At 34.5% G+C, this 17,381-nt stretch overlaps 1 protein-coding gene across 2 annotated transcripts in view; it reads left to right on the top strand.

Annotated features, from left to right (window-relative positions):
* Pino (protein pinocchio) overlaps positions 1–17,381 on the top strand; it is a 52,030-nt gene that overhangs the window by 27,114 nt on the left and 7,535 nt on the right. For both annotated transcript variants that reach the window (XM_076617403.1, XM_076617402.1), the window contains exon 3: positions 14,045–14,120. In XM_076617403.1, the coding sequence (XP_076473518.1) occupies positions 14,045–14,120 (76 nt within the window). The remainder of the gene's footprint in view (positions 1–14,044; positions 14,121–17,381) is intronic.

Raw genomic sequence — 17,381 nt, 5'->3', positions numbered from 1 at the left:
ATAGTAGAAATAACTATAAACAGTATAATCGTATTATTTAGCAGATTTCTGCAATCATCACAAGGAAGTTTTTATCAAGTTGCGATAATTTGTAGCGATTCAATCGCCAATAATTTTTGTGAGTGGTTAGTTCTGTAATTTCTAGAACAACGTTGGTCATTCTTCTCCTCAGGTCCTCGAGCGATTGGTTCAAGACCTGGCCTAATCGATTAACGTCACTGGGAGGCAATTCGACATCTTGAAGACTGGCTCGAACCGGCTTCACTTAAGAACGGCGTTAAGAACACAGATCACGCGATATTTCGTCCGTATGCACGTGCAGTCAACAATCGTTTGCGACACTGTTTAATGAGGTAACCACGGAACCAGGAGAACATTCCTCCGAAGAATGGACCGCGACTTCGTGTTTACGATATTGATTGCGCGACGTTAGTACGGCCTGAGTTTTATTTAGATGTCGGGTTCTCATTATGATTAGGGCGTAAAGCGAATCTTCATTTGAATTACACATTGTTGTTACGCAATAGAGAAGACATTGATTGGTGCAAATATGATTATTAGTACGAGTGTGAATATTCTAGAATTGACAAGTAATCGTGGTGATTAGACACTAATGACAATGGTCTCAGGGCCAAAAACGAATCCGCGGTCAATGGGATAATAAATGTACTTTCTTCCAAAGTCCAAGTTGCACTTGATTTACTTGTCTACGATACAAGTATTACTAAACTAGCTCTTTGTTAAAACGTAAAATATTCACCGAGCGTACAGACACTAAGTAACTCGCTAATACGACCTCACGAGAGAATGACTTTCCGTCGCGATGATGCTGTAAAGGAAAACTATGATGGGATATGTCTGAAGACACGAGATCATCGGATTCGTGGAGAGATGCCTTTGTTCGGAAAGTGAGGGAAATTGACGTTGTTCATGATTTCTCCTATTTTCCCATAATTGGGACAAAGACTGCTTGTCCGTTTGAAGGACCTTAATTAACAAAATCCTAAGATTTATAACGGATCCTCAGGCTAGCTGAACTTGTACTGTGTAGATGCATCGATATCTAGTAATCATCTTGCCCGAAGGAATCGTTGGAATGTTTACTGTCGAGTATCTCTACAAATATTTCTTTTAATGAGAGCTATATTATTACTCCATACCTTTGTTAGACAAAGCGTTCGTCCCGTGATCGCGGCTACGTTCGGCGACTAATTGTCGCCTTGAGCCCAAGCTCATTGTCACAAATATCAAATAAATACAATTGGGTAGAATGACGGCGATTATTTAATTACGGCTATAAAATTTAAATTACAATTTTACGGATTTTCCCGAAGTTCCAAAGCGAATGCTCCGGTGTCCTTTCATCTCCGACATGGTTGGTAACTGGTGGTACAAGCGGAAAGGGGGTGATTCTACGCGAAAAAAGAAGTCGAAAATTCTCGAAAATTATAGAAATTCTCAACGCGAGAATTGATTGTAATTTTAATAAATAATAAAAAAAAGAAAATATAGAATAAAAATTTTTTTTTTAATTTTTTTAATTTTTCCATCGAGATAACGATCTACAGTAAGATCCGTTATAACGAGACGTGATAAAGTCACGCGTACCGAGCGAAAGTTCAAAGTCGATTTTCTCGAAAACAAAGCCTCAAACTAAAAATTTTTATTCTATATTTTCGACTTCTTTTTTCGCGTAGAATCATCCCCTTTCTGTTTGTACCACCAGTTACCAACCACCCCGTATATATTTTGAGATCTGTTGAGACAGCATAGATGATTTTAGTTGTAATTTATTCGTGGTATGGGTGTGACACGCTAAAATTGTGCGACACAATCTGAAAAAGAATCGAATTCATAAGTTTTTTTTACATTTTTCTTTTCAACATTTTTCTTTTTTCCTCCGAATTTAAAAAAAAATTTATTGGGTACATTTCTTTTCATATATTCGAATGCAACAAGAATTTTATCTTTGAGCATTTCTCTATTCGTATTCTTCACGTGGTACACGAGAGATTGGAAATGTTTCCATAAATATTCCATCCATTGCTATTACGTTTGTAAGTTCCCCCCCCCTCTTGTATAATATCCTTAATTACTCTTTATTAATTTAAACTAAATTGAGTAATGTGAGTTTCTTCTGCATTTTCCTGAGAGAAAAACGTAAGTATGGCGCTATAATACTTAGGAAAATATATTTTTTGACTGTTACAACAAATTTCTGTCGCATGATGAAATTTGTTTTAATCTGATGTTTCTATTTATATTCAGGCTAAGTATTACATAAGCGTGGACGTAGTAATTTATGAAGTAATTCATATTGATTTGTTAAATTTTATATACCTATATTTTTATATACTTATATTTGTAATTTGAAACATGATATTTACTGTTCGACGCGATAAAGAGTAAAAAGTAAGCATAATTTAATGATATCGATAATTTAATGAGTACAACAAAACAGAGAATTCAATTGCCAACAGATACTTTAGGATACTAGAACAAAATTCAAAGCAAGCTTTATCAATTGTACAGTATTTTAACATTTTATGTAAGAATTAAAAATAGTATAATGGGAAGAAAAACAAATTTTAGTTCTACATTGAGTAATATGAAACATATTTGTTTTTCAAATTCATCTTATTCCGAATTTTTAAAACATGTTGAATTAATTCATATTTTCATTAAATATACACGTTCTTGCTCATATCTGTGCATATATTAACGCTTATTCAATACATGGCTTAATAATGTTCGATTTCGAAAGTGACAGTATCTTGTTAGTAAGTTAATAAACCTAGCACAAAAGTACAAGTGTTCGCGTCACAAGTCACGAGACTATCTCCATCCACATGATATTATCACACGTTAATACGAATCGTGAATAATTACATCAAGTTATCTTGCTTAAATTTATTTGCATTCTATGCTTGAGTAGCAAGCATGTGATATTTGCGTTAGAGTTACGCAGGCCCTGGTGCATATGTAAGTCTGTCGAATAAGTTGTTCACCGAGAACTCGTGGAAATGCCAGTGCTTTCTACGAGTCGGTTTTAAAAGATTTACAACCGACGAAAATTAAGGAATATATTCCATTTCTTGTCTACAATTAGTTTATTTTTTACTTATTATCTAAATTTTTTTTTAGGAAAAAGAAGATTTCAAACCATTCTAACTTTTCAGAATGAATTCAGAATTCTTATTTGTCTTGCCATTGTCCATGTTTGTAGCATCGTATGTTTACTATTTGATATTTTGAGATCTAATTTAAAGTAAGACAGAAAACCATGCCCCGAATGCAATATCGGATCCTGAAATTACGTGCACTCGAACATTTTTATGTGTCAGGCAAACTTTCAGAATCCCATCCGACCAGACCACAGCCTCAGGTATCCGCACATCCCTACTATTTTCATATTAACGCATATCACAATAATTTTATATTTCGAACATTCAAATAATGAAACGTTCGAATAGTGGAACGTATAGCAAATGGACAGTAGATGCTCGGATATTGAAAGTTCTATGTTTATTTTCCTTAGTTTTATATTTACATATCTAATTAAATCATTTCTCACTCTGATCATCATGAAATTATTCAACAAACCCCGCGTGTTACTCAATCCTAAGTCGTTACACAAAGGTTTATCAATTGTCACAAGAATCTCGGTGTGTACATAGATTTTTCAACACGCAACTCTCACGTCATGCCCGTTAGTTTTATGGCACAATATGCGATTTCCGTGTGTCGTACGTAATTCATACGTACTACTGTTGAATTATCGAGAATAATTCGATACTGACGTCAGCAGCGCGTTTGCATTAAAAATTCCGAGGCTGCGTGATTCCTGGTTCGAACGATGTTGTTTAAACAATTGCTCGCCGTGAACGATAACGATAACGCGATCGACGCGACTGATTAACAACGTGTAAACTAATTATTCCTCGGAGAAATAAGGAAGCAGGTGTTGGCTGCGCTCGAAAATTGTGTTATTTTTGATATTATGATGAAACGATGACAGTTGCTTCGTACGCGTAGCATATCGTGTCAAACAGTGGAAAACACGTTTGTTATTGAAAATATTTCCTCTATTTAATCTGTTATATCAAGCGAATTTTTATGCACTGTCAATTCAAAATTTTTATTTGATAATTCTTACGATTGATCATAAGATCATCAATTCTTAATTTTTAATTTGTTCGTTTAACAACTAAATACTAAGGCTCTTCTCCTTGTTTTATCAAACATCCCAAGTATCTTAGAAACCTATCTTTCACTCACGTAAAAGATATCGAATAATATCTGATCTCTATCGTGTACGATTCACACCATAATGTTATTACTCTATTTAACTTTTAATTTTTACTATATTCGCGTTCACTTTGCCACAATTGCGAAACAAAAATAGCTTGCATCGCTAACTTCATTCACCTGATAGGACACAAAAGGAGACCAGTCATTGATAACGATTAAAACGTAACTATAGTATCATTAATAACGTGACTATGTTGACGATTTCTTGGAATATTCCCGGATTGCAACAACGCGACGTACCACTATTGGTAATCATTCGTTCATAAAAATCGATGCAAAATGCGGGTATTTATTAAACATTAAGGATAATTGCGTCGTCTTTATCGCAAACGAGCATAAACGATCGCCGTTAGCTGTGTATCTGTGACTGTTGCGTTATTCTTGAAATTTACATAAGTCAGTAACCTAGAGTTAGCGTGACGCAAGTGTTTTCCAAACATTTATAATTAAGTGTTCGAGTACGCGGTCGAATTATTTATTATTATTATCATTGTTATTATTATATTGTAGCCCGCTCTGGTACAGAGCATACACATTACGAAAAAACAAATTTATTTACTTAATTTTGCTATTGCACACCATTGATGTTATTCTATTATTTCTAGACAATTTCGTTGTAAATAGATTTATTTGTTTCTTTGTACATTTCCGTTGCATAACAAAATAAGATTCTTTTTCTGGATAAAATAAAGTGATTTCATTAGATCAAACACAATAATTTATTTGAACGAATGTTATGATATGGTGATATGATGATATGATGAAAGATTTTGACAGTTTTGCAAATGTTATTCTTCATACTCAAATGATATTTACGTTTGTTCATCAATTTAGACTTGTGCGTTGATTATTTAAATCTTATAAATTATTAAATTATTATCAGTGCAATAGTAGATTAATTTTCTTTGTGCACAATAGAATAACTCTCTCTCTCTTCCTCTCTCTCTCTCTCTCTCTCCACAATGATCATTTTACATATAAAGTAAATTCCATTATTCCAATGGAATAGGATAGACATTTCTTATACAATATAAAGTAGATTTAACACATTAAGCATGAATTTTTTTTCGTATTAACACATCTTTGCATGTCGTAGAAATAAATTTTAACTAATAGATAGTTCTGTAAAACGATGAGATTAATTGATGGAAATTTTAATGGAGCTGCTTATTTCGAAAGTGTTTGTATGTGTGTGTTCATTAAGTAATAGCGATATCAAGTGTAAATAAAAAATGGAAAATTAATCTGGCAAACAAATGTATTGGAAAATTCAAATAAACCATTTGATATGCGGTTATAAAAAGCTTTCGAACCAACACAATCTCTTGAAAACTCAAACTGACCAAAGCCTAACAGAGCAGTGAAACTGACTACTCAAACAGAAACAGCAGCACCGTGAGATTCAACTGGCGTCGGCGAAATCACACGTGGGCGTGATTTGGCAGCCATCATCAGCGTCGGTTGCGTCGGATTAAACCGGAGCGGCGCTTCATCCAATTAGGAAGCAAGATACAATTTTTCCGCGCTCTTCTCTCAACTAATCTGTAACTCGTGGATTCATATCTGTCAAAAGCGACACGTGCTAGCTAAGATATCGTACAGTCGTCTGATTCCACGTGTGCAAGATTTTTCTGGTGACCTTCAATCCTACAATCTCCGAAATGCGTGTGTGCTACGCAAATTGCTTATATACATGCGTCTGTTTTTTTACATCGAACTACCCCACTGTGTGACTAAATCATAATCACGGATACGTCCAGACGTCAAGAGATGTTTCAAACCACCTACAAGTCAGTCGAGGGTTGTCGAACGACGTTATTAGAAAGGTGAAATCTCTCAGGATAGCGCGTGATTGGATGCACGATTGGGTCGACGCGACGCAACAAGGAAACTTCTAACCTTTGCAGGACGTTTGTACGCATGGAATCTGTGCTGACGTGTACACGTAGGTGAAAAAGTCACGAATGCCAAAAACATCGACGACGAAAGCTCATTCATCCCTATGCTATTCCTAACCTAGACCTAAAAAATATATTTCACACGAATGGTTGGGGGCAACGCCAGCTACGAGTAAATACTAAAAATGTTACAGTTGGATCGTGAAAAGACGTAGATATCTATAAGTCAAAGCATAGACATGCAGAAAAGTGTATATACGTTTCAAGACTATTTTAGGGAAATCTGAATAAGAATACGATCTAATCGTTTGAAAGGGATTCTTAAAATATAGAGTTATTTTAGTGTAAGAGACTTCGTTTTCAATCCATTAAGGATAAAGAATGAAATAATGTGTATAAGTTGCATAAACGCAACATTATTGGAAAACAAGAAAGTACTTCATATACAATATATATATATATACGAAACTCTTTCCTAAGATAAGCATTTTACTAAAAGCAGTCCCATATGTCAATTATGTTAAATAAAGCATTAAAATCGGCATTATAAATTGTCATTATGCTTATTTATACCGTATCAATTCAATCTTTCTCACTTACATTCTACAAAGTGAACAGACCCACGTTGATCGAAAACGCCCACGATTTCCTTGGAATTGTTCATACATGCTAGATCCATGTAACTTTTGGCTTATGCATTTTTTTTATCAACCAACGCGAGAATGCATACACACCAAGACTTTCATTACATCCGATTACTCTAATATGATTCGGCATTCTTTGAATGATTCATGCATAAATCATAATGGCGTGGTCTCTCTTAAACAGTGTATAAATAAATCTTGTGTTTATTTTTAATATTTAAGTTCAACTGCTTGTATCATCCGGCTTCTTATATAGTCATTGTATTCTAACCAAATACAGATTTGTCTCATTTTCTAATATTATAACTTATGACAAATATTTTACTTTGAGTATTTTTGCATATAATTTTTGCATATTATGCACATTTTGTATATCTTTACACATTTAGATTTCCCATAAATGTATAATTATTGTTGATAAACTGCAACTGGATGATCGATATTCTTTACTAGAGGAGTTCGTAGAGGAGAGAGATTAAACGATTTTTATTTATATTGTAGTTTATATTATCGTATGTTCGTAACAATGTTTTCATCAAAACTGATGAGAATAAATTAAGAATCTTGAATTTAATAAAAATACACGTTTCTCGTAATACTAATTTAGCAAATCGAAAAGAAAAACAAAAATTGGGATCCGACATTTTAGGCTGAATGGAAAATGTCTCAAGATGTCAGTATTCGTAGTGGAAATAGTGCAGTTAATATAAATATAAGTAATTTCAATCTTTGTAACGAGCACGTGTGTACGAATGATTCGTGCGAAAAGGGGGAATTTATTCTTTTCTTTGACCTTTTAAATGCAGAGAACATGAAGATTATAGAAAGTCGATATAGATAACCAATAATGTAACGCTGAACTGAGAATCTCTGTCGCGTCTAATCTGCAAAGGTGGCTCAACGTACGCTCGCTTATAAATGCAACACCGAGGGCGGTGACATTTTAACGTTAAAGATAAACCTACGTTTCTCTTCTTCTCCACACAATTTGAAAGGGTGTATAAACACGTGACAAACGCCTTTCGTTCTCTAGAGTTCTTGCATCCAGCTGTATTCGGGATCTGTCGGTATTCGGTTGCATACTTCTGCTCTATACAGCTAAACCTACGCAAAATTGGAAATTCAGAATGCACAAAAAGATGATATTGTAAAACTCTAATAGTATAAAATATAATGTATTTTTAAATGAAATTTTAAAACTTTGTTTACGGAATGCGAAGATCAGTATTTTTACGCTATCTGCATGGACATTGGGTATTGGGCCTCTAGAATTCATCAGAGATAAGATTCGTTATCGTACTAACTGTTCATAATTTATTTATTAACATGTGCCCGTACACGCCGGCGCCACGCGCAGAGAATCGCTGCCCCTCTGTTGCTCGTCACAGCAAGCTTAAGCAGACACATATATATACATACACATAGTTGCATTATTGTTAGTTGCGCAGATGGGGGTTTCTGCCTCGGCTTTCCTCTCTCCCCTCTATTTCGCCGTCCAGCGATTGCCACGCTGCCCAACCCACACCGCAGTTATAAAAGGTCCCTGCGCGACCGTGGGTATCTTCAGTCAGACTTGAAACTTGACGTCGTGACGGTTTATTTTCTTCGCTAACTAGCTTCAATCTTTTAACTAAATTCGTAACCGTCTGTTTTCGTCGAGCTTCGATATTTTATATTTCTGACCATTGTATCGCATCAAAGTTCGAGAATCAAGTGAAAGACAGTGCGAATACCGTTATACTTCGTCTGCCGTCCAGTTTTCTCTGCGAAATGTAAGTTATACAGATTCTACACGTTACCATGCGTACGCTAATCCGCATTACAAGTGTCGCAGATCGCGTTGCAATTGTGTTAGAAAAACAGTGTGCATGAAAATCTGTGTGTAAGAAAGTTCGGACTGATGTTCGATGCGATGAAACACGAATGTCGAAACAAAGTGTGATGCGGCGTTTATAATAAAGTTCTTTGGTCTTCGCTTTCTTTGTGTTGGAAGATCGCACTCGACCATGCTTTCACCATGCCTTCCTTTTAAGAAAGCACGACAAGCAGCAAGATTTTCTTTTCACGTCGAACGTGTTCGTGATGTTCGTTTGCACAGAAAGTGGCAGAGTTTCGCTTTGAAAAGTAAGAATGTAATAAAAAGGGTGGTTTCACCGCGGAGAGGGGAGGCAGAAGCGACACATGCAAAGAAAGCGAAGAAAAGAACGTAGCGTGGGAATCAATACTCTGGACGTTGAGCTGCGTGACTAACTTCAGATTGGTTCTTCTGTCTAACGCCCAACAGTCGTGTATCGACGAAAGTTTTAACCGTTTCGTGTCGGCAATCTAACTACTATTGCCATACAAACTTTTTCAAATGCTATAATAGCAAAGATTCATCATCGAAATATCGGGATTTTGATATTTATAGTTATCGAAAAGAAAAGAAAAACGTATTAGTTCTTTAACGATTTTCGATTATAACGTTGGTACCGTTCCGAGAGTTTGAAATGTTTGCGTTGCGTGTTTCGGTCGACGAACGGACACTCGGGTGAGTGGTTAATTTTGCGAAGAATTGTCGATGGACGATGAACGAGGTCATACCTCCATGTTACTTAGTTCGTTTGTTTGTGCAAAGGCTCGCTGGAAACCCGTTACACCAGTGACGGCGAATTCCAGAGGTGGAATTTTAATTTCTCAATCCTGTTAACGCTTCGTTACATTCCTGACCATTTCGTTCATACAAAGTCGTTTCATACATTTCGTTGGCTGTTTTAAAAACGTAAAATGCGGTAATACAAGGAGGGCTAACTTTGCGTTTGGCAGTATTGTTCTTATTCTTTTAAAAAAAATTTCTAGTAAAATTTTCCGGGTTATTACAAGTCATATTTTTGATTTACTGAACATAGGGACAATTAAATTCGTGGTTCAAATTTATATATGTAGTTCAAAGTGACTTTTACTCATTATTTCTCATAAAATCTGCTCTACCTGGAATTTCACGAAGATCACATTGTCCGGTTTTCCTATCGTAAAATATCTTAAAATACAATTAAGTTTTCTGTTTTCACTTTAATAAATATTTGCAAAGGCTGTAACTTACATTTTTCTTATATTAATTCCTTGTTGGGAGCCATGATGTTTGTAATATGATCTCTTTTACCAGGGAAAATTTTGATTCCGTTACCGTATTTAGTGTTTAATTGAAGAAGGAAACTGTATCTTTCTATCTCTTTGTGCACTGCTCGAATATTATGCAACCGAAGGGTCCTTGCAATGTTGCCACTTTGCAACAATTCAAACGTTGCAATTATATAAAGTCAATGTAGTTTCAATTATTTTCTTGTCACGCGATCAACGTGGACACAACGTGTTTCATTTCACATAATTATTATCTGTATATAGCTATCCGTTCATCATCTGTTCTCATGATTACGAAAGTTTGATTGGTTAACTTATTCATTGTTAACAAACCATTTTAATTCAATGATCTTTGTATAATATAACATATATTTAGATACATGTTAAAGACTATTACATTAATATTTTTCCATTGATTAAACACGCGACATATGCAATCGATAAACAAAACTTTTTTGCCATGTTCTGTTTTCAAACAGAAAATCGTAAAATGAAGATATATCAATTAAACTTCGTGTATAAACATGTATTTCCGTTCTGTATATCGTAGTTGAAACGACCTGATTCCGCATTCGCTCCGTAGCCACGCATCCGCGTGGGAGTTTAGCCACAGTAGTCGACGAGGTCGATCGATATCTCGAATTCAGTCTCCCTCCCCTTGCATCCCGAGAGACAGTCACGACCTCGAGGGTTGTTGGCCTCGTTTCAACCCCTCGCCGGAACGCGAACGTGTAAGGTGTCTGGAGACAAGTGCTGTTCTAAATAAAACATCAATTAATGACAATAGGAGATAATGGCTTTTCCTCAATTAATTATGAATAATTTCACAAAAGCTGACGAATATTCACAAAATTGATGCTACGTCTCTTATAATTTGATAAATTTTGTTTACGTTTCATTCGATAGAGATAAAAAAGGCATATTTAGTATCGATACAGTACATCTATATTGTAATGATGCAAAATTGTGTAATCGTAAGATAAAGTCAATGAGAAAAGATTTGATCGAAGAGCAATTATTTCAATAATTTTTAATAATTGTTTTAATTAACTATTTTTTGTAGAATTATCAGGAAATACGCAAAAGAAAATAATTCTGACGACTTTGAAGTGTAGAAAGATCAAAACTAAACGGGAGATTCAAGTCAACATTTAACAAAGAATTTTGTTCGTTAAAAAATATTCAATAAGCAACTATACAACTATCGATTTGATGAATTTTATTTAAATAATGAGAGAATAAAATAAATTATTCTAAAGTAAATTAAACCAATAAAAATAAAGAAAAATTCCTTATATTGTTGCTCGACAGATCTTATCTTCGTTAGTTCGAGCGTTATTTCGAATGGAATCGTCTTGAGTCACTATATACACAGCCACGGATAACGAGGGTGAAAAGCCCTTCACGACTCACGCACTTAGGTTAGCCCTTTTCGCACTTGTGAAAGAAGTGAAGAACAGCAGCATACCACGTAAAACATACATCCGCTTCCGCCTCTGACGTACATGCATACTATGGGGTACGTGTTTCCTTCAAACAACGTAGGAGAAAGAAATATGAAGAATGAACGAAAGAACATTTTCGAAATGAAACAAATAAAACGTGAGAATGTGTAAAACGAGAAAAGCTTTTTATCCTTTTTGTTGAAATGAATAATCATGAGCATTATGCACCAAAACATTATGCATAACATTATAATATGTTAGAAAATTTAATTTAGCAGTTTGATGTTTTAATTACATAAAATAGCACAAAGGGTTAAACAGAATTGGCTTCGTACTCGAGGACGCATTCGAGTTCGAACGTAGCCAACGACCTCAGACTACTTTGGTAGCCGCATAGTATCCATACTGCCATTACTTGCACACCTCTTTCTTAAGGCTCTTCTATTCTGGTCTACCGATAGAATAAAAATACATGATCACATGGAATGGTGCCTCGGCTACATCTCGGGATACCTGGCAGCAGTTCGCAAACCCTGTTTTCCTCTAACATAACTCTAAAATAATGGCCTGAAAGAGGTGAAAGCAAAAACTAATCTTAGAGGCTCGTCACGTGAAAAGAGTAAAAGGCGGCAAAGTGGTTGGATTTTCATTCACGGCGATGTTTTAACTCATTTCGTCAGCCTGCCACCGTGACTTTTCGAAGTTTCCCTATGTCGAATAATCGAGAATTTATGGAAACCGCGTTGGGGTGCGTGGGTCACGCACGTGAAGTTTCCAAATCGTTTTAGATATTTATGTAAAGTTTTCCTAGAAATTTTAAGATAATCCTCTGCAATTTTTGCCAAGATACACGTACATATTAATATCTCTAGAACTGTATTTTAAACGTACGTTTTTAAGAACTTTTTCCATTGTTGTAACGATTGAAACTTCGTAAATATTTGCAATTTACTTATAGTCAACGTATAAAATGAATTTATGAAGAATTAAAAATCTCAAACGTAACGTCCGTACCCAAAGAAGTTGTATTTAATGCGTCATGATATTGTTGTAACAAAATACGTCATAAATAATTCGATTACATACTACGTCATTACTTTATCGCGTAACCGTTCGGTTCACGGGTATATTCCCTACTACGTCATATTTACGTTTCATTGGAAATTTAAGCCACGACGGAATTTTCTGCATGAAAGTACTTTGATCCAACACCACGTATCGAAAATAGGACCTTCAATATTCGAATTTTAATGAAGAAACCATTTGTATAAGTCACACGTATAAATTATATTTATTTATAGTAATTATCTTATATGTATTATGAAAAAACAATAATATCGGTGTTACTACTAATAGATATAACATCCTTTTATTTAACAATTATTTTTCTTAATAGCAGAGTTAAACACATGTTTTTGACTGATACACGTGAAAGTTTTTCATAATAAAACTCAAACAGTACGCATATGCCACGTGTGACGTGGTATTTTGCACAATCGAAAGGTTCAATTTGTAATTGTGAAATAGGTATCGTATAACGAAACGGATAATTAATTTTGAAACGACTTGTAATGACTTTCATTCAGATGTAAATACGTGTTTCCCGCGTGTGGTAAAAGTATTCATGACCAAGACAGTGAAATAATCATGTAATGAAGTCAACGTTTTATTTCGAGCGAGTTTTGAGTTGGACTTAAGAGTATTACCAAAGTAAAATATGTCAGAAATGATTATTTAAAGGGAAATCATCGGTTTTATTTTAGTGGCATCAAATAAGTTACCAATTTTCTTACCTTGCTTTTCTTTTCTAAGAATAAATCAAGGCACATGCGTGGCTGTTTGATAATGAAATCCACCACGCATTGTCAGTGTGTCAATGATAAAATCCTTGGCATTCCCTCATGACCTTGTATCCATACTGCGATCTTATTTTAGAATTATTGCCGTTATAAAGTCCTTCCTACATTGATTTTTTATCGCATAATATAACGACTTTTAACATGGTACATTCTGAAGCAAAGACAGAATGGCACAAAATATATCAAATTATTCTTTAAAGTATTTTAAATTTTCTTTACATTATTTTGACTTCTATTGTACCACCAAAATTATTCTCACGTTGCTATTTATTCATATATGCATATACTTAATTTCTCTATAGTTTTAAATTTTAGTTTCGTAAACCGTCAACATATCCTATACCGTATGCGATACCTTCACTGCTCTATTGACAAAGAAATTGTTTCCGTGTAAGGAAATATAGCTGTAAAACAAATTACATAATCTATTACGTCGTGGAAACTCGGATTGGTCAAAATAAAGGATTCAGAGCGTGTACTGCGATCGTTTGGCTTTCTTTTCTCACGGGGAAAGTAAAAGTGGCTATTTCGTGCCAAGGTGAAAGATCGACGGTGAAACTTATCGTGGATGTCCTTCGCAATTCGCGTTCGTGTGTTCCACATACTATATTCGTTCGTCAACTTGAAGACCTTTCCTTTCCTATCAACGGATTTCCAGCGAGCCTTGTTTACATATTGTGGAATTCTCTCGGGGATTCTTTTCTTTCACGTCCTTGATTACTCCCTTGAGTACATGCCAATTAATGCGGGTTCTCTTTCTATTGCAGTTGTAACGCATCAAAATAACAACATGTCTGTAACCACATCCGTGCAACCAGCTACTGAGAGTCTTTCTCGCCACGGGTGAGTTGCTTTACGATATTTTGTTCATCGTATTTTATGATAAACAGAATTGGGCAAAGTGTAGGAGAGACAAATATGTTTATATGCAATTCATTTATTTAGACAGAACAATTGCTGATAAGTTGAAAAAAATGGGGAATATAAGGTTTTTGTATTTGTTCGTCTGGTTCTAAATCTTTTCTAATTTAAGTTACGCATCGCGATATCGTAACCCATAGAAGCGGAAACCGATATTTTTAAAACGAATTTCTTTGTGGTCTCGTTTATTCAATCGATCTATTTTTTACCATTGTCAATTTTTTCGTGAATCAGCCATAGCGAAGCAACCAATAATGCTTCTGATTTCCACCGAATGATATGTGCCTATACAATACACATGCAGTTTAAATATATTCACATAATTCTTCCCTTATAAATATTTTTAACATCAATCTGTCGTTTTTGAATGAAACTACATACCTTTATCGATGTTAATTTATTGGGTATATATATATATCACGGTGCACTCGAAAATATTTGTGAAATATAAATTTGAATAATAATCTATTTATTCAAGGTTGAATATAAATACACAACGTATTTGAGGCATATGAATATATTTTTGCTTATTGAAAGCTTTTTCTTTTCTCGTAGTGATTTGAAAATAAAGGAAAGAGTTTATTCTTAACAAGTACCTCAGATATAATTATAGGGAATACGTAAGTTTATCAAGGCGAAATTCCTATGTGATAATATGATCGCTGTAAGAGGTATAGGATATTTACTATATCATAATGTAATTCACTATTAAAAAGAAAGTGAAATTCGTACAACTTCGAACAAGAAACATTTGTTGTGTCATAACTTCAGGACAAATTCGAAAAATGTCATTCGTGCTATACAAAACCGACAGGGATGACAATACCATATACAACTTCGTTTTACGTTTTTCACACGTATCTTCATAACTTTTTATAAATATGAATTTAATACAAATTTGAATATTCTACTAAATATCATATGCAAAATTTGTTTGTATTCTTAATATCTCAAAAAAAAGTAGCCAAAATGTATCTAAACCGAACATGCTGTATTTACACATACATTGCTACGTTAAAAACAGTAGAATCAGTAAGAGAATCGGTTTACGGAATTATTGTTGTTAGCGGTATGTTATTCGTAGAAATCGCGTCTCTCTCTGTCTCTCTCTGTCTCTCTCTCGTTTTTGCATAATGCGACGGCGTGCCCACGACATCTGTACCTGTTACGCTACTGTACTAGGAAACCACGAAGGACAACTTTAGCAAAGGAAATTGTCGGATCACTCGTAATAGACGCTAGATTTGAACCGATACTATTGTTCTACTGCGTTTTATTTCGAGGCTAGTAAAGTATTGCATAGTTTCGTACAAATCATTGTCGCAGTTTATCGTTTGGATGTCTAGAAGTAAAATATATTTTCTGACATTTAGCTTTCGTGCATGCCTTACGATAAGCTGCGGTAAACGTAAAAAGTCACGTGTGCTATGCATTGTTTTGTTATTTCTGAACGGTTTGAACAATCTTATGTCTGATTCTATAAAGATCTAATTCTTTTGTTCTCTATAACGGACTTTGCAAATTTAGTTATTTATCGTTTTGTTATATTGATCTTCTACCGTCGTGTAAATTTAATATCAAGGGATAGATTAGGTTCAGAAAATGAGACGTGGGAGGATTATATGCAACGACAGTTTGTAGAAGAAAGTAAGGAACCAAATTGAAAACTTTGTTACCAATAGTATCAGGAAACCTTGACTGGGTTATCTGGACAAGAAGAAGATCAAAATCAGTCCTCTATTGAAAAACATTTTATCGTGGGATTCCTATGAATGTTGATACAGATTATTTATATTAAGCAAGGAAAAATACTAGCAACTTATAAATATACCAGAAAATTTATGAATGTTAAAAGTGTTTCAAAGTAGAATTTTAAATGTTTAGGAAAAATTGATCGAACAGCGTGTCGATAAAATGAATGGTATTTTCTCTTCTCCTCTTTCTTTTTTATATTTACCATTTTTCTAAATTTTTTAATTTATTTTCATGTCCAAATTGCTGATTCAAATGCATGCTGTAGGAATTTCGAAAGACCGTTATTGACGGATTATTCGAGTATACGGAGTATACAGGGAGAGAAACCTCGACCGACATTCGGATCCGGATCTGATTTGCTTGTGAGACACGACTACTTTTTCAAGCAGCAATTAAATTATTTGGGTCGAATGTGAATTCTTTATGTTTTGGATCTCGCGTTGAAAATATGAATATTTTGGTGGGATTTCGATGATAGATTAAATAATGCCAAACGAAATGTAATTGGCAAACTGTTTTCCGAAAACATTTCAAAAGGTAGTAAGGTAAAGTAAATTAAAAGAAATGATATCTGCGCGTAAATGTTCCAACTCAAGAATTCTCTAACCAAGCACTCGGTTGCAACGTCCTTATAAATTCAATTTAAAATTTGTTAAGGTTACTACTATAACTATTTTAACTCATGACATTAAACGCTTTAACTTAACTTCGTGCATTGTTTTGTTCAGAAGTTCATAAGACTTGTATCCACATGGTATATACCATAAAGTACTTCACAGTGTATTACTTAGTTTCGTCGCAATTAATTAATACTTGGCGCCAGCCGGAAATTCTCGAAATTGCTGCGCAAGAGAGAGAGGGAGAGAGAGAGAGAGAGAGAGAGAGACGTTTGATCCATCAGCCTACACAGCCACGTTGATTCCCGTTTAACGAGTGAGCTGCATATGGAAGTTCGTTTCACGTTTTTGTACACTGTTCAAAGAACAGTCGATGATACGAGATGATTTTGTTTGTGTTGGTCTCTCTGAACGCAATAGCCTCGAAAGAAAAGTGAACAGAACGAAGTTTGCAGCGTAAGTCAATAGATTAATCTGACGTCTTAGATCGTCGCGCCAGTGCAAGGAAGATAAGAAAAAAAAATTTACGAGAAACCCCCGTCGATACATTAGCGTAATATTCAAGTTAATGAAGATATTTCATGATTGGGATGGAATCAAATGACTACATTTCCATAATTGCTTTGTATGTAAATTAACAAAAATTTGTTAGCCTAAGTACGTTTGAAATGTATACGTGATAAATTAAAATCTAATTTCGGTAGGAAAAATCTGAATCAGAACATTATAGCACAAAAATTATTATTGCTAAACGTAAATTAAGAAAGTAATAATTTCTAAATTATAGAACGTTTGTATCTCGTACATTTTT

Source organism: Bombus vancouverensis, chromosome 3 (assembly GCF_051014615.1).
Source record: "Bombus vancouverensis nearcticus chromosome 3, iyBomVanc1_principal, whole genome shotgun sequence".
NCBI lineage: Eukaryota > Metazoa > Arthropoda > Insecta > Hymenoptera > Apidae > Bombus > Bombus vancouverensis.
The sequence above is the reverse complement of the archived record's forward strand: the minus strand, read 5'-3'. Positions and strand labels throughout refer to the sequence as shown.